This window comes from Ammodytes marinus, assembly GCF_949987685.1.
Source record: "Ammodytes marinus genome assembly, chromosome: 20".
Classification (NCBI taxonomy): domain Eukaryota; kingdom Metazoa; phylum Chordata; class Actinopteri; order Uranoscopiformes; family Ammodytidae; genus Ammodytes; species Ammodytes marinus.
This window is the reverse complement of record NC_137224.1, coordinates 23,561,350-23,583,613: the sequence shown is the minus strand read 5'-3', so window position 1 is coordinate 23,583,613 and position 22,264 is coordinate 23,561,350. Positions and strand designations below refer to the sequence as shown.

The window sequence follows — 22,264 nt, the reverse complement described above, 5'->3', positions numbered from 1 at the left end:
TGTGATTTGACCAAGACAGTTTTCAGAAGGGAATGCGAAAATGTTATCTTGTGTCATCCTCAGATTCAATTTTGTCAGCCCCAGTATCACTCTCAAAATTACTTTTGTATTTTAGTTTATTTTCTTACTTTATATTTTGACACTCCCCTTTATTCTTCTGTACAGTAAAAAGAGCAGTACAATTTGTAAAGTTTTTCTTATTTACTTTGCTGTAATTTTTGATCTTCTGGAATTGTTCTTGTCCTGTGAGTGGCAGGTGTTTGAGCCTGAAAGAAAAACAGAAAAGGTCAAAATTAATATACAAATTATTGCAGGTACTCAACTACACTCTTTGGCTTACTTATACTACAATAGATACCAACAGGAAACAGGGACTAATCACATTTGAGACATGCAAGTATGAGCCAAAATTTTAGTTTTTAACTCCTGAATAGGGTTAAACCATCTATATGGAACTGTAAAGTAGTACGTTTAGTCGATGAGTTCTTGTTAATTTCAAATTGGCCTACCGTGACAACTCCTTATAATAACCCAAAATGATATTACTACCCCCGTCTATTTGCATTGTAGATACATGGCCTTTGGTTCCAAGTAATGTCCTTCCATATTTGGGAAGGTTGGGGTGAAATAAATGGATAGACGATGTCATCGTCAGATCGTCCCCTTGCCATCAACTACTCTGCACAATTTAGAACTGTTGCTTTCAACTTTTGTCCCTTTTTGAATATATTGCATTTGCTTTTGATATGGCAAAGTTTACTTAACCTGATATCTTCATGCAGCCCACTGACCATATATGTGCCAATGTATGAGCCAGGACTCAAAAGAGATTTTTAATCTCAATAAGACTTCTCCTGGTTAAATAATTAATTAAAAAAAAGTATGACTCGAAGGGATAAAGATAGTATGGCTCTTTGTTTCTGAGCTCTCTGTAAATAATGTACACATGTTCCTCTGACTGATTTATATTCACAACCTTTTGACTATCTGCTGTATAGGCTGATGTGGCTTGCGTAAAAGATGTTTATTTGACCAAGACAGTTCTCAAAAGGGAATGTTAATTTAGGACCCCCAAAGCCCATGTATCTACATCAGCTTATCCACTTGGCTGAGGAATACAGGAAGTTTGGTCCACTAGATAACATTTCAGCAAAGAAAAAACAGAAAAGGTCAAAATGAATATACAAATTACTGCAGGTACTCAACAACACTCTTTGGCTTACTTATACTACAATATATACCAACAGGAAACAGGGACTTGGTGTAATCACATGTGAGACATGCAAGTATGGGCCAAAATATTAGTTTTAAACTATTTTCATTGTAGATACATGGCCTTTGGTTCCAAGTAATGTCCTTCCATCTTTGGGTGGGGTGAAATAAATGGATAGACGATAAACAGGCGAACTGTGACAACTTATGTTACTAACCCTTTTGTATTTTAGTTTTAGTTTTTTTTCTTCTGTGCATTAAAAGGAGCAGTACAATTTGTAAAGGTGTTCTTATTTACTTTAATGCATTTTTTGTTGTCCTGGAATTGTTCTTCTATTTCTTGTACTTTTTTTGGTTTGTATAAGGTTTTATTTGGTTAAGATAAAATTAAAATGGAGTACTGTTTTACTTCCTGTAAATGTTCTTTTTTATGTATATATAAATGGCTGTTAAGGACTGCTATGAGTGTCTCGTTTTACTGCATTGCTATGAAGCTATTTGTGTCTAGTGGTTTGACGTAATGACAATTTTTTTCTTCACAGAAAAAGTCCCTGCAAGGAAATGTTTTTCACTAGTTTGCACCTAGCACTGCATTATGCACTTCCAAAAATAGCAATCATTATTTGTAGTTGATATAATTGGGTCAGATCAGTCTCAATAATAAATGCACACAGAAGGATTAAACTATGTTTTGTGATTTATATATAAATTACCCTTCAGATACAAATAGTTATACGTGTTTACACTTGTATTAGTTAATCCCTACTATTTAAAGGTATTTGGAAAGAAATTATGTATTTGCATTTTAAATGAAAACTGTTTTACTCTTATTTAGAATACACTTTTCATTTGTAAACTGTCCCTGCGTTCCGAATTGCATACTCTTTCTTTTTTCTATTCTACATACTAGATCCGACGATAAAAAGAATCTAGTTAGGATGCAGTAGTCAAACTATTAGTTTTCATGAAACTGTGCTAGTGAGAGATCTTATTACAGAAACCACTAAATGCAGCAGTCGGTATGACTTGAGTTTGAGTAAAACATATGAGATGAAAGGTGAAACTAATTGTGTTGTCTGAAAACACATCCGACTCAAAACTAAAATAATGTGCAAGATATGTCACGTGCAGACATGCAAGTCACGTGACATACGTGACCATAAGAGAGAGAGAAAGGCATATGCGACCATGTCTGCACCTCAAAACAACAAGACTAATTTGTTCACTCACTTTAAGTCAAGCCATAGTGGTCTATGACCAAGCAATAAATGAATAAAAACACAGGAAGTTTAAAGCTCATTGACTCCTGCATCCACAACATTCATCAATTAAGAACTCTGTATCCACAACATTATTCATCAATTAAGAACACTATCCTACAATGCAATTTGCCTATCCAATAAGCTCCATGAGACCTAAATAAATTATGTCCTCAAAATTCCTGCTAGCAAAAGACGTGCCCTATCCATGACATTTGCAACAGTTTATTTTGACATACTTATTTAGAAAACATTTTTTACTTATTTGCATTTTACTTGTTTTCAGTTCAATAAGGATATGTTTAAGTCCAAAGTCATGGTGCTAAAAGTTACATAAATACATGATGTTCATAAATCAATGAATATTCTTGATTAACAATGTCTGTTATGATTTGTCATAATCAAGCAGCCCAACCTTGCAATTTCCATGGTTAGGATCAATTATAAACACTCACATTATACAGGGTATCAGTATTATAGTCCATCTCACCTGTTTCTTATTAACAAGTCGTCAGAAAAAAAGGATTCTCTATCTGTGCAGAAAGAGAAATAGAGAGAGAATAACACTGGTTAGTAATAGCAGTCAAGATGAAACATTAAGGACTTGAGTGTATTCAAAATGCAGTGTTAATATATATAATAATGAAGAATTGGTAATGACATATACACACATTCATTCATTTATTTAAAAGTAAAACCTATGTTCGTATATGTGCACAATACTGCATTTACATTGTGTTGTAATGATTTAAAATGATAATGGATCATAATTTAATTTTGAGTGGTAAATACAGACTTTTGTGGAACTTCCAATCAAGCGTTTCGGCTTGCTGATGGGTGGAGCTAAATTGGGAGTTTAAACCCCTTATTTTCGATTAAAATTATCCAATTGGTTTTTGCAAAAGTCTGAAATCACCTTAAAATTAAATCACAAACCATTATACATTTTGATCATTATTCCACAGTGTAAATGCACATAAGCAGTAACTTTAATGTCTTAAATGAGAGTGAAACATTCTATTGATCTGCAACTGACAGAAATAGTTTGGGAAAGCAATAATTACAGGATTCCACATTAATGTCTGTGTAGAATGAACACAAACTTGAGTCATTCATTTGTGGTGAAGTGTTATATCTTTATGCCATTACAAATGGTCTGGGAAATTTGAATGCTGTTTGCATCATATATATTGCAATTTGCAAATAGTCTAGATCCATGTTACATATCATAGACCCTAGCCTATAAAATTCAAGGCATCTCTTCAATAATAGGCTATGTTTTTTTTATTGCATTCCCTTGATCAACAAGGTTACATTCTAACTTGTGAAATCAGTTTTCTTATATTTATGATTTTAAACTTCCTATAGGCCTATTATATGCATTGTAATAAAGGGAGAAATAAGCCTCCTCTGACTTGGATAGCAAAACATATTTTATTACTTAATACTTAATATATTAAAATAACAGGAAAGATGTGTGGAGATACATTTGGTTTATGTTGTTTTTATTTATGCCCCACAATTTTAAAGTGGTTGCTCCTTTTTGTTTTTCTCACATTGTAGGCCTATGTTAAATAGGGCTTAAAAAAATACTCAAAGAGATTCTACTTCCGACGGTGCATGTCGAGACAACTCGGAGCTGGTCGGCTTGGCTTCAACAAGGCTTTTTGATCACTCCGCCGACTTCACTTGGCTATTTTAATTGGTCCATGGCTTTCTAGGCGAGCAGCAGCATCTTTTAATAGGCCCATAGCCGCAGCTGACCTCGAACGGGCCTACTCAAAATGACTTTTTCTGGAAAAGGGTCCTAGGCTAATGTCTATGGTCCTAGGACCCGGGGAACATACTGTAGGTACGCTAAAGAAAGGGACGCTCCCACTTCCTGCCATCAACAGCGGGAATTGAAACCTATAAGCCGAACGGAACGGGAGTAGTCGCACTCCCATGACCAATTACGTCCACCGCTGTTCAACCGAAAATGGATTTGTCGGTCAAATATGTGAAGGTAAGCTTAGTTTACTTGATCTCATGTTATAATTATTCGTCTTTTATAATTAATTCGTCGTGTTCATGATAAAATGCTGGACCGAGGTTGCGCTAACCGTTGAATTTACACAGCAACTTCTAGGTAGCAAGTTCATACACGGCTAAGCTAACGGTTCTAACCGTTCTAACGTATGTCTGTTGCCAGCTGTACGTAAGGTGCTAACCGTGTCAGTTGATTTATTTGAGAAACAAACGTTTGTTTCTCAGATATATTAACCACTTGGCTAACAAACTAAGCTATTTAATTTATACAGTTGGCTATGTTGGAGTAATTTTTTTGAATCAGAATTGTATAAAAAAAAATTAACCTAGTAAAATCGGGCTGACTAGCTGAAACAGCCAAGATAAATTGACCGGTAGCATCAAACTTACCGGTATGTGTACGCAGGCGGGGATTGTAGTATCTGCTTGAACTATATACAGGATTGCACTGATTGATAATCTATGTACATTTAAAACAAAATGATAAAAATAAAAAAGATATTCGTTAAATTGATAAGATATGTAAATTCGTCGATGCCGTTTAGAAGTAGTGGTGATGATGCTGAATTGATGTTCAAAAAGAATCGAAGTGAAGAGAGAGCCGTTAAAGATGTACAAGTCTGGAGCTGGACTTGGACTTGGGGTTCTAAGTCTCGAGCTGGGTTGGGGTTCTGGGTCTCGAGCTGGAGTCTCGAGCTAAATCTGTTGACACTTGGGGTCCGGCCTTACAATACAACAGCAGGGCTTAGATTCACCAACTGGTTATCATTCAGTGACTTATTGTACTAGGTTAGCATTCTGTAAATTTTAGTGCATTTATGCATTAAAAAATGTAGCTCTATGAATACAAGGAAAACAATGTGTGGCATTGTGGTATGAACATGTACTCTAGCTGATATGAACATACACTTATGTTGAAATGTAATGATATGTTAATGTATTACCTGCCATAGATTGGATGTCATGCTGATCTGTCCAAGGGTTCGTGCCCGCTGTAAGGCTGGCTGATGAGGCAGGTGATGAGGAGGAGGTAGGTTTTTGTAGCTTGTAGCCTTCGATGTGAAACATATACTTTTCACTGTTTGTGATGCTTGACGCACAGCTCATGAGAAAGATAGGCTCAAGCTGACGCACAGCCACGCGTCGATAATAGTAATGCGTTTATCTTCCTGTCTGTATTATGAGATGATTGTAGGTCTTCTGCATTTAACATTTATGGTCAGGTTTTTCCTCAGAGCTTTTAAGAAGAGTGCTACAGGTTTAGTTCAAATAAATCCAATATGCCAGTAGTAGCGCTAGATCTGCCAGCACTCAGCTGCCAGTCACAGCAGACAAATATGATGGTAATTATATAATTCCTGCCACTGAGGTGCTGTTCAAACGGTGAAAACGCAAAGATTTTCCCTTTTACATTTTCAAAAGTTTCCATGTATTGATTTGTATTGAACGCAATTGATTTGGAAACTTTCATCATGCGCTTCCGGGACAATTTGATATGTATATATTTAATAAAAATATATAAATAATATTTTCTAAAACCTTATCTCTGTTATCTCAATCTCTCTCTCAGACCTGAGTCCAGCTGGACAAAGCAGTGCAGGAGGGCTGTCTCCTCCCAACCTGGTATCACGCCGAGGCGTCTAATAGACACGCATGGACCGGCGTCTAACTCACACGCCTTGCCTGACCAGGGCGTCTCTATTACACGCGCACCTCCCGCCGTCTAAATGAATGGAGGAATAGTCTAAATGAACGGAGGAATAGCACCAACAGGGGCCGACATGTTGTCCCAGGAATAGCACCACATGTTCCCCCAGCATTTCAATACTATCTAGCTGCAGCCCCCTCGGTGGTTAGGGTTAGGGCAAGGGGACAGGGAGAGGTTATAATATAGACAAAAACAACCGCGGCCGCCATTTTGACTACGGGCGGCCGCGACAGCGGCCGCCATCTTGACTACGGAGGTGCGCGTGTAATAGAGACGCCCTGGTCAGGCAAGGCGTGTGAGTTAGACGCCGGTCCATGCGTGTGTATCTCACGCCTCGGCGTGAGATCGGGTTGCTCCTCCATCCCCCCCCTGCGGTGCACTGGTTCCTCAGCCATGTATTCATTTACAGATACAGGTTTACAGGGACCTGCATATACACCTATCATGAACACATTTGCTCTCAGTAGTTCCTCTATTTTACCTAAAATAGGCCACAGCTGCATATTGGAGCTCCTTGAAAGAGGCAGTCCATCAACATTCACACAAATGGTAATTGTGTCTGTTGTCAGTTGCTCATTTGTCATTTTAATATCTGACAGTATTGCTCTTGCCAGCGCAAAGTGGTAATAGCTTCCCTGTCCCATCTCTTTCACCTCACACTCTTTCAATGTACAGAGGAGAGTTCTGGGTTCCTTGGGTACATCCAGACCTAACTCCAAAAGTATGGATAGTAGCTCTGACAGTGCAGAATGCGAAACACGTGAGTGGGGTTCCTCTTTAGTGAAATCAGGATCGTCATCACTGTCACTACTAGCCATGTTAAAGTCATCAACTTCACTTTCAAAGTCAGATTCCAAACTTATAGCCCCATCAGCATTCATCTCGATATCTTCCTCGACCTGCACTTCATGGTCCGTAGCCTGAACTTCCTGGTCCACAGCCCAGTGGCGGCTGGTGAATTTTCTTTTAGGTGGGGCTGAAATTTTATAAACCAAAACCATGTAGGGTGGTCTGGGGGGATCCTCCCCCAGAAGATTTTTTGGTGATTTTCACATACAAATTAAGCATTCTGGTGCATTCTGACAAAATAATAAAGACAAAATAGAAAATGTCCTTACAAAGACAAATGGGGCAGGGGAACTAGGTTTTAACTTAATTTATTTGCCTTGTAGAATTCAGCAAGATTAAAAGTGCAAATAACAATTGAGAATTATACACAAGTTAACATTCTCTCTCTCTCTCTCTCTGGCGTTAATCGGTATCACACCCAGAAGTACAAGCCTTCAAAGACTGAATAAGAGATAATAAAAGTTGAAATTTAAATCATCAGCAAGTGCTGGGAAACAAGTGATTATGATCACTGATAAAATTAATACATAAACACAAATTGTGACCATATGTCTTGTGTGCGTCACACCACCATAGGTTTGCAGAGAACTATATATATATATACAATATGCACACTAAAGGCAGGATGCCAACATAGGTTTGCAGAGAACTATATACAATATGCACACTAAAAGCATGATGCAAACTTAGGCAATAGGTGAGGTTCTAGTGTGTTATGAACGTGACAATCGCATAAACAACGTGATAATGGTAAGTCTAGCAGTAATCATATCATACATGCTCAAAGTTTAAAAAAGCACTGCATAATATTTTGAGTTGCACTACTCATAGACTGTAGAAGAGGGAGGGGGGGGGGAAGCTGCTACTACAACTGCTAATAGGGATGCTAACGGAACATGAGCAGAGAGGTGTGTGTCTCATGCTCTGACCGCAGCTGAGAGGGACTGGTGCGCAAGGACCGGGCCGCCGCCTATCAGTGCTCTGTGACGGGGAGGGGCCGGGGAGTCTCTCGCTGCTCGTTGAGAACAGTGAAAAGTGATACTTGCCTTGGCGAAAAAGTCCCAAATAACACCAGAACAAAGCTAGATTTGTCGCTTGTCGCTGTTTTGAAAAAAAAGTCGCCAGGGGGGTAGAAAAGTCACTAAATATAGCGACAAAATCACTAAGTTGGCAACACTGCACGCGACTCCGCGAGCAACCGGTAGTAGATCCGAATGTTGTTGTTTTTGTTGCCAGGTAACCAGTTACAGGGCGCCAATGCCTAGCGCCCCAAACCCTCCGTTAAAACTGAATGGTAATAGAAATTGATAGGGCCACTCTGAGTGAACGAGGGTTTGGGGCGCCGTGAACTGGCGCCCGTAGAAGTCAAATTAGTCAGTTTTGAGCTTGAATTTCGCCATGAAATGTAAATACAGTGCCATAATATAAATTCAGTGTGCATTCTTAAGTAAAATTAAATAGTTTAGTTGCCTCAAATTAATAAAAAAATAATAATTTTATTTTTTATTTTTTTTGGGGTCGGAGGAGGGGGGCGGCGCCCCAGCGCCCTCTATGGGCCAGCCGCGCCTGCCACAGCCTGATCTCCCTGGTCCACAGCCTGATCTCCCTGGTCCACGGCCTGATCTGCCTGGTCCATCAGAGTGGGGTTCCTCCTGAGTTAAATCTTAGGTAGGATCGTCATCACAGCCACTAGCCATGTACAAGTCATCAACTTCACTGTAAAGATTCCAAATTTACAGCCCTATCAGCATCGTTCTCCATACCTTCCTCGACCTGCCCTTCTTGGTCAACGAAAAAAAAACTAAGGAGAATGTAAGTCGAGATTGAGCAACGTAAAGGTTTGAGGAATGTTCGTGTTATAGCCTTGCATCATACCTTTCTTATTTAACTTCTCTTTAACGCAGAATCAAGAATCCAATGTTTGAATCGGATGAGAGTGACAGTGACTGCAGGCGGGATTCCAAACTACCAAACCCTCCTGTAATGCGCACCTCCCATGCTCTCACAATGTAAGAATAGCAATATGTCCATTTCAGTGTAATTCTTGGCAGGATAACATAAGCGCACTACAAACACCTTTTTTGTTGACTTATTGAAAATAAAACCAATAAATGAAATTAGTTACTGAGTGACCAAAATTCAGGATTGTCAGACAGTCACATATACTCTTTTCCTGGTTGTTGATTTCCCTTTTACAGAGCTCGATAACTATATCAAAATTATATGGATTGCAAATACTCAAAAACAAGTAACCACTTTTAGAAAGATTCAACACATTTTCTGTGACTTACATATTTGATTGAATAGGTATTTAAAACACCCTCCATCACCTATTTCTTATTTTCTGTAGGGGTTTCTGGAGAAAGCAGAAGAAGATGCTCATCAGAAATGAGAGAATGAGAGAGCAGGTTGAACGTGAGTAAACCTAATGAACTGATTGTATCCTTTCCTTAAGAACCTCTGTCATATCAAACTCTCTTTCGCTACAGCTCTCAGCAAAGATACCACACCATCTTGGCCGAGGAACGACCGTCCCAGCACATGTGAGTGTTGTTGCATTCAAAAGAAGTAAAAAGGTAGAAAAAGATTAAAAAAATAAAACTGACAAATTGAATTACTGTGATGTAATACTGTTCTTTTTCAGATTCTGAATGTTCAATTTCCCCCAGTTAAAGGGCTAGTGGGGCTCAGACAGTTCATATAACTTATAATGAGAGAGAGCAATGAATTAAAAGTACAGTATGAGGTAGAAATGTATCTCATAATTAATTATATGCCAACATTAAATCAATTTGATGCTCTGAAGGGACAATAATTGAAAAAAAAATATTCAGACATAAGCTCAGGCCACTTCGGGCTTCATATCCGAATACAGATACATAAACAGATTATTTTGTTGGTTGAACAGATACAGATAATGACGTCTAAGCTGAAAGCAGAGTTACTGTGGTGTCTGAACACCGAGACAATACCTTTTTCCTTTGTGTTGATTGTGTCGTTGGTCTTAAATTTAATTTCCAGTTGGCATTAAAAATGTCTTCTATTAACTTGCGTTAAGCTGTAGGAACAATGATACCATAGTCACTTACTAAAGAAAATAATATTTAGACCACTAATTTTTTTGCCATCAAATTCAAACATAATTATCAATAACCTCCCCCTACTAATACTAATTCACAGTGTATGCAAACATTCTTGGCACTTTTGTTTATTTTATTGCAAACCAAACTATAAAACATAACATTTACCTTACAATAAAATTAATTATTTATTATTTCAATCCTATTACATTCCATTCAAACAATAATCAACCTGATCTTTCTCAACACTTGCTTTGTTTACTCTCTTCTAACAGATGACCATGTTGGCTCAAAGGGGTGGTGTGTCTGTGAAGGACTCAGTTTGGAGGCTGATGGGGCACCTCTTCACCAATAGATTTGCCAGGCCAATGAACTGGAAGGGGGTCTATGGCAAAGGAGAATTCAAAAACCTCTTGCTGATAGGAATTATCAATGGTAAATCTTGTTTGTCAATGGTTCTTTTGGAGAATGTGAGGAGTATCTATCATCTATAAAATGGCATCAACATGAAAGTTACTGTGGCTTGAAAAAGTATTCATACCCCTTGAACTGTTCCACATTTTGTCACGTTACAACCACACACGTACATTTATTTTATTGGGATTTCATGTGATAGACCAACACTCAGTGTCAGATTGGATGGGAAACGTCTGTGAACAGCAATTTTCCAGTCCTTCAATTGTATTTAGGTCTGGACTTTGACTGGGCCATTCTAACACATGAATCTGCTAGTAGTTGTCTTCCTTGAAGGTGAACCTCCACCCGAGGCTCAAGTCTTTTGCAGACTCGAACAAGGTTTTTCTGCCCTGTATCGGCTCCATCCATCTTCCTATCAACTCTAACCAGCGTCCCTGTACCTGCTGAAGAACAGGACCCCCACAGCATGATGCTGCCACCACCATGTTTCACGGTTGGATGGTGTGTTCCTGGTGATGTGCAGTGTTAGTTTTCTGCCACACATTGCATTCTGTCATTTAACTAATACATCTGACTGTATTTCATATCAAACGGACACAGTGATGACTGTATTTAATAACAAAGTGTTAAAAATTATCCAACTGTATAGTGTATATCACGTATATTTAAAGTAGGCTATTTGATATTTTAGCAGAATACCATTCACTCTGATTCACAAAGTGTTCAAACTATATGAACAAGTATTTTTTAGTCATCACTGACTTGACAATCAGCATTAACTGAACGGATGTGATGTCCGTCAATATGAAAATACGGAGACAACTGCCCTTACGCAGTCCCATGCAGTGCTCCTAAGTGGCCGGTGTGCACACTATTGAATCAGCCCTCCTACTCAGTTGCACACCATAAGCTACACATTTTTAAGTGATTATATCTTTATTTTGGTCGGAGAAAACACTGCATTTGTATTATCTTCTAATAATTGTCCAACAAAGTCATCAGCTACCCGGCACAGCCTGCACTTCGAGTCCAAGCTCTTTTCAAATTAATTTGCGTACACGAGCTGAAAGCTGACGTGGGATTTGAGCGTACCCTACGCTCACGTCTAAATTGATAAATGGCGAGATTTGCGTGGAAATGTACGTACACCCATTTTTCTCGTCTACGCAAGGTTGATAAATGAGGGCCAATGTGGTGGAAAACTCACACTGCACATCACCCTGAACGTACTATCCCCAACGTGAAACATGTTGGTGGCAGCATCATGCTGTGGGGGTCATGTTCTTCAGCAATAAAGAAAGGAAAGTACTTAGAATTAAAATGAGCTGTGAGTTTGTTTTTCGTATGTGAACTAAGACTCTCCTTCTCTCCCTCCCACTGCTCCTGCTCCATGTCAAGTTACATGCATTTCCCATTACACGGACATTGCACAAGATCCAGTTTCTGGCTGGTGGTGTTCCGTCTTTCACTGCCTTGGTGACATTGATCAGGGCTGGTGGCCACCAGCATAATTTTCCCTCCTTCCCGCCTTCTAACCACTCGGATGGAATGATGTCCACCTTCTTGCAGCCATCAAGGTCTTAACCTTTTGTTGCGCTGTAGTTGGCGGTGAGTGATGCTTAAAGTTCGAGGTCCTGCTCTTTGTTGCCTTTAGCTTTAATTTATTTACTCTTGTTACCGGTTCAAATACCGTAGCAAAAAGATAAGTCCTCCTGTCATCATTTAATTCTCATCAGGTATTGTTTTCCCTATGAGTCTTCTAGTTCAACTGTCAGTTGAACTAGAAGACTAGCATACAAGACTAGCATACACAAAATATAATGTTAGACTAACACTTTGTTTCCACCCCTAGGGAAAGGCAGAACACACACATCTGCACTGGCACGTAAGTATAGCAAAAGGAACAATGAACCTTACCAAGACCTTTTCTAATTTATTATACATATATTTCACGAGATATATATATATATATATATATATATATATATATATATATATATACGTGTGTATATATATATGTATATATATATATATGTATATATGTGTGTATATATATATATATATATATATATATATACATACACATATATATACATATATATGTGTATGTATATATGTATATGTGTATATATATATATATATATGTATCTCTTAATCAATCTACTAAGTGTGAGTGAATGAATAAGGTAGACATTAATCTTATGCCAACTGAAGAAGACAAACTATAATTGGGTCTTTCAGCCCCATTGCAAATGAGAATTTGGATCAATAAGCAGGAAAAAAAATACCATGATTTGACGATTAGTTTACTATAGGCAAGATTCGACAGCCCTACTACACATACAGTTGTGTTCAAAATAATAGCAGTGTGTTTAAAAAAGTGAGGCAAGATCAAAATCCTTATCATAGCTTTTATTTCCAAACACGCAAATGCATTGGAGACATTTGACAAATGTTTCTTCATATTTGGAGTTGGAATAGAATGTGCAATGTCCCCAATCCATTTGCGTGTATGGAAATAAAAGCTATTATAAAGATTTTGATCTTTACTCAATTTTTTTAAACACTGCTATTATTTTGAACACAACTGTATGTACCTGATGAATGGTTTACACTTTAGATTAGGGGGATGAAGAAAGGTTTGTAAAAGACTGATTAATAATTTACCAATGAATTGTTAATGAGCATTTCATGATTTGCTTTATAAATGGCTTGCAACACAATTGTGATATGTTAACATAGCACTTATTTATCATCTAGAAACATACACTCACCGGCTACTTTATTAGATACACCTGTTCAATTGCTTATAAAAACAAAAAGCTAATCTTCCAATCACATGTCTGCAACTCAATGCATTTAGGCATGTAGACGTGGTCAAGACAACGTGCTGAAGTTGAAACGGCATCAGAAAGGGGATTTTAAGTGAATTTTAAATGGCATGGTTGATGGCGCAAGGCAGGATGGATCCATGCTTTCATGTTGTTTACGCCAAATTCTGACCCTACCATCTGACTTTCGCAACTGAAATTGAGACCCATCAGACCAGGCAAGGCTTTTAGCGTACCATTGAAAATATATAAAAATTTTTGGGCAGGCATTTACATTTGGCGAAAAACTGTTTTCTTTCTTTCTCTTAAACTGAAAGAATAATGCTGACTTCTGTTTCAGCGGCATCTCCCCTAAAACTCCTTCAAATGGCACAGCCAGTGCTAAGTGGTTTTCCCACTGACCATGTGTAGACCTTTATTTAACCTAGGTCATTTATGATTATCAGAGGAAACATAAGGCTGTTTAATAGATATTTAAATGTTACTCGTAGCTGCTTTAACATGGTGTTTACTCTGTCAACACAGGAAGATGTAGTGGAGACGTCAGCTGAATAGATGCCGTATCACTGCGACCGACTAGGAGGTGGAGCAGTTGATCAGAAGGTGGCTCCATCTGGCTGGAGACAGGGATGGAGGACGCCGTGCCAGACAGCGAAATATTAATTCTGATTAATGAACAAATTAAAAATCTAAACATGATTTACATTAATTCAGTCTTTATTATGTCAGAGAGTCACACTGAGACCAAGGTCCCTCTTCTTTTTGAAAAACATAGGCTACAATCAAGATAACTTATACTGTATTCATACTGACTGGGTTTATTTTATTTTATTTACATTACAATTACTGTATAGTGCAAGGTTAAAGAAAAGGAAGCTAGCCCATCTAAGAAAAAATGTGGTAGTTTCCTTCAGTCAAGATCTGGTACACAACATAGACATCGGGGGCCGTATTCACAAAACATTTTAAGGCTATGAGTAGTTCCTAACGTGCTGATTTAGGAGTAACTCAAAAATAAGGGGCGTTTCACTCCTAATTTTAGGACTCCTAACTTTTTAAGATAAGTGTAATTCACAAAGCATTTTAGCGCTAAAACTAGCTCCTAAATCTATGAAAAGCTAAGAGTCCTTGAGAGGACTCCTAAGTCACAGACAACCATTTGATGGCATTTTGGAGAGATTTAATGCTAGTGAGCTTTACAAAAGGCCTTAATAGCTGTAAGGGTTTAATGATCTTAGTAAAGCTATGTTTAGAAAGTATAGACACATTTATATTTATATAAAAAAAATATTTATTAAGTTCCTTTTCCTGCAGTTGCTTTGGGTTTACAATGCACTGAAAGTTACTGTTGGTGTCACGTTTGGGTTTAATTTCCTACTAGAGTAGGCCTATTTGTGCCGCTTCCATCTCCTCCGTTCCACAGGTCATAAATTCACTCATAGGTTTTAAGAAATGACTCCTTACTAAGAACTTTTAGTGCTCCTTAGGAGTACTCTTAGCGCTAAGATAAATTTTTTGTGAATACGGCCCCTGGTCAGTTAAAGCATATGGTTAATTCTTCTGGCCAGATCTGGCCCACATCATGCCATATAAGGTGTTGTAAAATTATTAATAAGGTTGACATGTGTGCCAGAACAGAACTGCAGATGTGGGCCATACAAGGTTGACCTGTGGCTGACTTGAGGAAGCCGTACTCGCCGGAAGTCAACGCCGTACTCCATGGCCAAATGTCAGCCAAAATCAGAATACTAATACTACTTGCCAAGTGGGCCCCATGTCGCTGAAACCAGATGGGTCCCAGATAATGTTACCCAGTTCCACCCCATGCCCACTTTGCCCACACACATCCCTTACGGGGCCCATAGAGTCAACCCACATGGGTTTCCCATCTGGGGCCCATGTTACTAAACGCAAATGGGCCCCACACACTTTGCACAGTTCCACCCCATGCCCACTTTGCCCACTCATATCCCTTACGGGGCCCATAGAGTCAACCCACATGGGTTTCCCATCTGGGGCCCATGTTACTAAACACATATGGGCCCCACACAATTTGCCCAGTACAAGCCCATGCCCACTAGGTACCCATGTAGCCCATTTGTAACCCATGTGGGGCCCACATGGACATGTTGGCTGGGAATGTGCAATTTCAACCATAAAACAATGTTGATTCAATGTTGATCCACCGTTGGCATTTCAATGTGCAATTTCAACCATAAAACAATGTTGATTCAATGTTGATTTTTCAACCTTAACCAACCACAACCAATAATCAACCTCCATGACCATATTTCAACGTTGATTCAATGTCATTTTGCTATCTGGGTACAGTTAGACATATTTAACATTTTTAAAGAAAATGAATGAAAGGAAAAGGAAACAAAAAAGTGAAGGTGTGAAATACGAAACTAGATAAATTAGATTAGTAGGTTAATACAAAAATTAAATAAAAACAAAATAATGTTTTTTTTTTTCTTAAAGTGCTTTTATTCATAGCTCTTTTGATCGAACCTGTTGCCTTCTATAGCCATCAAAGGAAGCGAGACTGTTAGCGGGAGTCTGCAGGATGTACAAGGCGATCTGAAGTTAGCATGAAAACCACCGGAAATGGAGAGTTTCTGGCTACGGCTACCTGAAATACAAACGTAAAAATAATCAGTTACAAATATTGTGAGAAAAGCTCTTTTATAGCCTACAGTTCATTCAAAACCTCTTGTATAGCCTACAGTTCATTCAAAAGCTCTTTTATAGCCTACAGTTCATTAAAAAAAAAATATTTGTGTAGGCCTACCCGACTTATAAACTGAAAGGGAGCATCTTTTATTTTGAAATTTGAATTCGGAAGCTGTCTCTAATATTCATTCATAGCTTGACCCTGTTCAACAACAACAGCTGCTTTACGAGAAAGGCAGGATAAAGTATAAGGAGATGTGACATGTACGTCAACTAACCTGTGTTAGGTTTAACAGTTGTGTGTGTGTGTGTGTGTGTGTGTGTGCGCGCGCGCGCTCAGTCTGCTGCTCGTCCATGGTTAAGTTTTAAGGTGTGCAGCAGTCTCTTTAAAGGTGAGTTTAAGAGGAAGCTAGCTGTTGACTACTTGTGGCGCATTAAAGTGAAGTTTTGCTCCAACGCTTTATCAGTGAGCGTTCTGACTATGCTAGCTAGCTAGAAGTTACGCTGTGTTATCCCACTAAAGTTATTACCAATGAAACATGACGTCACATTGATTCTAACCCTCAGCATGTTTACATCTTTCCAGCCTTACTTGTTGTTTTCTCCATGTGCAAGTTCGCTGTATAGGCTACCATCTCAATGTGGAGCAATGTTAGCAAGCTAAGCTATTTCTCAATCTTGTTGGGGTAAACCTCCCCTGCTGCAGTCACACCGTATGCTGCAGTGTGCAGTCATGCGGAAGGCTGTGTAATAGCCATAGATAGTAGGTAATAGCCTAAATAGACTTTTGCACATCTACATTGGGAAAATACTTTTACTTTTATTTCAGACAGTTGCCCAAACATTGTCAGTAGGCATACATACTGAAGAGGAAACCTCCCATACATGTCATTATTATTACTGATGGATTCCGACATTACTGGACGTCGCTAACTGCCTTTAGCTGGGATCAATGCTTCTTTAGCATTGTCTTAACTTCTTATTTTCTTGTGTTTGTAACGCAGTCTCCAACCTTTTCCTATGTGGTCAATCTATGCCCATGCTCTTGAATGTAGCACCTAAGAACCTAACTGTACAATACACTGTAGACAAAAGTATTGGGCCACAATACTTTTTAATTTCATTCAGTCCCATTGCCACAGGTGTGTATTGCAAGTCCTTACTGTAGCCATGCAGTCTGTCTGTACAAACACAAGTGAAAGAATGGTTTGCTTTCTAAAGAGCGGACTGAATTCCAGCATGGTACTGTACTGGTAATTCCCTCCTTGATGTTTCACCATCAGCTGTTAGTGATATTATTGCAAAGTGGAAGTGGTGGCCTATTTTCCCTTGTCTCCTGTGTGTTTGTGTTGTTGTTGCTGCCTTGATATCTTTGCCATCATCTGTTCTTGCTCCAACTGTGTGCAATATGTTTGTTTGTCTTTTCCCCCTTTTTGCTCAGGCCCGCTGTAATTATAAATTTAATGTGTGTGTATATATATATATATATATATATATATATATATATATATATATATATATATATATAGCTCCTTCTTAAAGGGGACTGTCCACAAAACTATAAACAATTAAACTAAACTAAACTAAGGAACCACAGCAACTAACTGCATTCCAATCCCCATACTTCCCTACTATTTAGTATGCCAGAAAAAGATATAGGATGTCCCAATACATGCATGCCAATTGTAGTATGCCGAAAATACCTAGATGCCCCATTACTTCCAATTGCAATTTGGAGTATTCCTCTTTATTCTTGACATTTCTCGACATAATGAAAAAAAATCTTCCTTTATCTGATTTGTTTTTTCTCTCCTGTGGCCCTAAAACTCTTCTGTACTTTAGTATGTAGTGTAGTAGAAAGAAAAAGTATGTGATTAGAAAGAAAAAGTATATGATTTGGAACGCACTAACGCAGGGTCAGTCGCCAAGTGTCAGACAATGTAAAGTTACTGAGTTCAAGTTAACTGCAGTGTTCCAAACCACTGGCGTTAACATCAGCATCTTCATGGCCTGCTTTTCCATGGTAACGAGCTGCTGCTGCCTGCACGCAAGCCTTCCATCAGCAAGCAAAATACCAAGCTCGGGATGGAGTGGTGTAAAGCAAGATGCTGCCTGCCACAGTGGAAACGTGTTGCGTGGAGTTCTCTATAGCCCCTTTTCACACATATACTGTCCCTGCGTTCCGAATCGCATACTTTACTATGTAGAACAAAGATTTAGGATGTCCCGATTCTTGTGGCCAGATGTAGGATGGTTAGAAGTACCCGGATGTCCTACTACATCTGGCTGGGATTTTTAGTGTTGAAAACATCCTTTTTGGCCATAATCCAGTGCAAACCTGAAGTGACGTCACATCGACGGAGCCTCCGTATGAAAACAAACAGGGATGCGACGGATATGAAAGCAAGAGGCAAGATCAAGGCGCGATGTATTAATGAAATAAACAAGTTAATGTATGTCTCAATTGTAGCATACTGCATCCTAACTAGATTATTTTTATTGTCAGATGTAGTATGTAGAATAGAAAAAAAAAGAGTATGCGATTTGGAACGCAGGGTTTGACTCTGACTCTGAAATGATCCAGAGTTGACCCAGGATGAGCTCTCTTTGTGAACAACAGGTTGTTGGAGCCTGACTTTACCCAGGTGGCCCCCTAGTACAGCCAGGGTCAACATTTGGAGCTAGGTCTTACTGTATGTATGTGAACACACCCAACCTCCTGCTGTGTGCTGCATGTGTGAAAGGGTAGATCCGGACTATCAGGGGCAGAGTTCATGTGTGGGTCTGATGGAGCAGTGTGGGTTTGGGGACTGCCAGGGGAACGTTAGCTGCCTGACTGCATTGTGCTAACTGCCGTCTGGTGGAGGAGGGATGAAGCTTGTTATTCTGAGGTTGGCCTTGGTCCCTTAGTTCCAGTGAAGGGTTATCTTAACGCTTCATCTTACTAAGACATTTTGGAAATTCTATGCTTCCAATTTTATGTGAAAAGTTTGGGGAAGGCAATTTTCTGTTCTAGCATAGCTGTAGGGCTGGGTATCGTTCAAAATTTCGATTATCCATACCCATATCGATACTCTGACTTCAATACCGGTTCCTGAACAATGCACATTTATACATCAGGTCGGCAATCAGGCCACGCCCCCTTTGGGGGGAAAACATTGAACAGCGCTCCATCCACTTTGTATTGAAGGAGACCTGTCTTCTGCAAACAAACTTAATTAAAATTTAATCAAACATCCATTTAAGAAAAAAACGTTACTTTCTTGAAAGCCACGACTCTTGTTTGTCTATATGAGCTGTTTTTGTGAAAAATAATTGAGTAGTTTTCAATATTGAGGTGTTTTTGTCCGGTCGGACCGGGTCGGACCCATCGTGGGGGAAACCGTTGAAAACCGTTCCATTCACTTTGTATTGAAAAGACCTGTACTGTCTTCTGCAAACAAACTTAATTAAAACGTAATCGAACATCCATTTAACAAGAAAACGTTACTTTCTTTAAAGCCACGACTCTTGTCTGTCCATACGAGCTGTTTTTGTGAAAAATTATTGAGTAATTTTCAATATTGAGGTGTTTTTTCCCGTCCGTGAGGGTTAGCCTATGGGTAGCCTACAGCAGAAGGCTAACATTAGCCTAGCATTCAGCATACATTAGTTAAGAGTTTTGTCTCGATATTGAAAATTACTCAATACTTTTTCACCAAAACAGCCCGTATAGACAGACAAGAGCCGTGGCTTTAAAGAAAGTAACATGTATTTGTGAAAGGCATGTCGTATTACGTTTTTATTAAGTTTGTTTGCCGAATACGGGTGTCATTCAATACAAAGTGAATGGAGCGCTGTGTATTGTTTTCCCCCCAAAGGGGGCGTGGTCACGAGAGTTCCGTCCAGATGACGTATTGCCGACCTGATCGCAGCTATTTGTGCGGTTATGTAATTGCACTAGCTCATATCACGATTGCAATTACATTAAATGTGCAGCACTACACCCAATGTAACATTTAATATGACGTGATCAATTTCAGGTGCACTGGTTTGACCAGTGAAAGTATCTAGGCGCACTCCACAGATATTTAGGCGCATGTCTGGAGCCCTGCCAGCCCTACTCTCTGTGACTCCTGTCTCCTCTTCTATCAGACGGTCCCCATGGCGATGTGGATCCAGGCGCAGCAGCTGCAGGGCGAGGCCTTGCACCAGATGCAGGCGCTGTATGGACAGCACTTCCCCATCGAGGTGCGACACTACCTGGCACAGTGGATTGAGAGCCAGCTCTGGTACGCAATACACCTTTATCTTTACAGTGATTTATTCAATTATATCAAGCTCTTTGGCTAGAAACGGCCTGCTGCTGGACTGAGGGATTCTCAAAGTCTTCATGAGATATTGTGTTGACAAGTTTGGAGGGTCAAACCTGTGAACACAAGAGTTATAGATAGAGTTTGGAGGTCAAAGGTCACGGCAACATTCCATATAGTGAGTTTCAACTAGTGTTTTTATTGTTTTTTTTTCTTCAAAATCGGCGATATTGTCATATTACACATCGTTTAAATAACAATTAAGATATTATGGTTGAGGATGAATATAAGCAAAAATGGCCATCATCATCAGCAGCTATTCTTCTGAAGCAGTGCTGAGCTTGACATGTAGACCTGTCTGTGTCTCTGTCAGGGATTCTGTGGAGTTGGACAACCCATCGGAGGAGGCCAAGGCAAAGCGTCTGCTGGACAACCTGGTGTCAGAGCTCCAGAGGAAAGCCCAGCTCCAGAGTGGAGAGGACGGCTTCCTGCTCAAGATCAAGCTGGGCCACTACGCCAACCAGCTCAAGGTAACAGGCAGACGCTAATTTCAGAAAATAGTGTCCTCACATAAAATCCATATTGTGTTGGAAGGTGCTGAGGGCTGTCAAAATTAACGCATTAAAGCAGTGTGATTCATTTCTGGAATTAATGCATTTTTTAACGCAATTAATTAACGCATGCACAGAATGACCCGCCCCGTACATCCGCCCCGCTCTGCACTACAGTCACACTTGCGTTGTGCTGACCTAGGATCAGTAGCTGCGCACGGCCAAAAAGTACGCTAGCCTATGTTTTGAACTGCTAACGGCCATATCTGTGTTTCCATGACAGACAGGACTAATAATTTGTGTGTGTTTTTGTGATATTTGTGCAGAGCACATATGACCGCTGTCCGTTGGAGCTGGTGCGCTGCATCAAACACATCCTGCACTCAGAGCAAAGGCTGGTTCAAGAAGCTACAAATGTAAGTGTTGAAGGGTTGTTGGTATGTGTGGTCTAAACAGAACAAGAAGACTTGACTTTTTGACCTAAGTGTGTAAATGTTGTGTGTAGGCCAGTAGTGGGAGTGGGGGCGCGGCCATGGACAGCCTATCACAGCGCCACCAGCAGATCAACCAGTCCTTTGAGGAGCTGCGCCTAGCAACGCAGGAGACGGAGAACGAACTGAGGAAGCTGCAGCACAGCCAGGAGTACTTCATCATCCAATACCAGGAAAACCTGCGCATTCAGGGTAGGGGAGACCGGGGCTAGTAGGCACACTTTTTACTCTAGTGAGAATTGCTCATCACCTAAACATCTTTCAATAGTCATTCCTACATTACATTGAAGCTTAAGGTGTTGGCTTGAAATGTGAACCCCTCACTTTTTCTAAATTATTGTAATAATGAAGAAATTTACCATCAAAGACACGCTAACACATTGTGACAACCAACCCCATCAAGGGGTCGGTTGTCACACACTATGGGGTTGTTGGTCACAATGTTATCTTAATGGGAAACAAAAAGAAGGCAAGCAAGCAGAACTAAATTTGAAAGTTTAATTTTATTGTCAAGTTGAAAAATAGACCTACATAACTTTATGCATCTTAACACAAAATGAGCAAGGAACACACAAAAAGGAACATCTATATTAAGACCATCCTACTGTATACCAACATAAAGAACAAAACAAATAGGTCTAACAATAATAGCCTACTCAACTAGGCTACACACATTCACTACCTGAGTTACAGTGATGGCAAATGTAGGGTCGGCTCACTCTAACTAAGCAGAGCTTGTGTGCCCACTGGTTGCTAATACAACACTTCTCCCTTACCTCCCCTGAACGGGTGCTGGAGAACGTTTCTATACAAACCAAACACAAACTATCCTCTTCATCTGATGAAGATTCCTCCTCCTGTCTCTTTCTCTTC

The 22,264-nt window shown here is 39.5% G+C and overlaps 1 protein-coding gene across 2 annotated transcripts in view; it reads left to right on the top strand.

Annotated features, from left to right (window-relative positions):
- Nucleotides 1–16,257: 16,257 nt before the first annotated feature.
- Nucleotides 16,258–22,264, top strand: part of LOC307266996 (signal transducer and activator of transcription 5B-like) — a 29,555-nt gene continuing 23,548 nt past the window's right edge. The window contains exons 1-5 of one of the 2 annotated variants that reach the window (XM_080049155.1): nucleotides 16,258–16,321; nucleotides 20,192–20,328; nucleotides 20,723–20,879; nucleotides 21,227–21,316; nucleotides 21,406–21,583. In XM_080049155.1, the coding sequence (XP_079905281.1) occupies nucleotides 20,201–20,328; nucleotides 20,723–20,879; nucleotides 21,227–21,316; nucleotides 21,406–21,583 (553 nt within the window). In that variant the 5' untranslated portion in view covers nucleotides 16,258–16,321; nucleotides 20,192–20,200. Of the gene's footprint in view, nucleotides 16,450–20,191; nucleotides 20,329–20,722; nucleotides 20,880–21,226; nucleotides 21,317–21,405; nucleotides 21,584–22,264 lie in introns of both variants that reach the window. The other variant, XM_080049154.1, reaches the window with a different exon arrangement.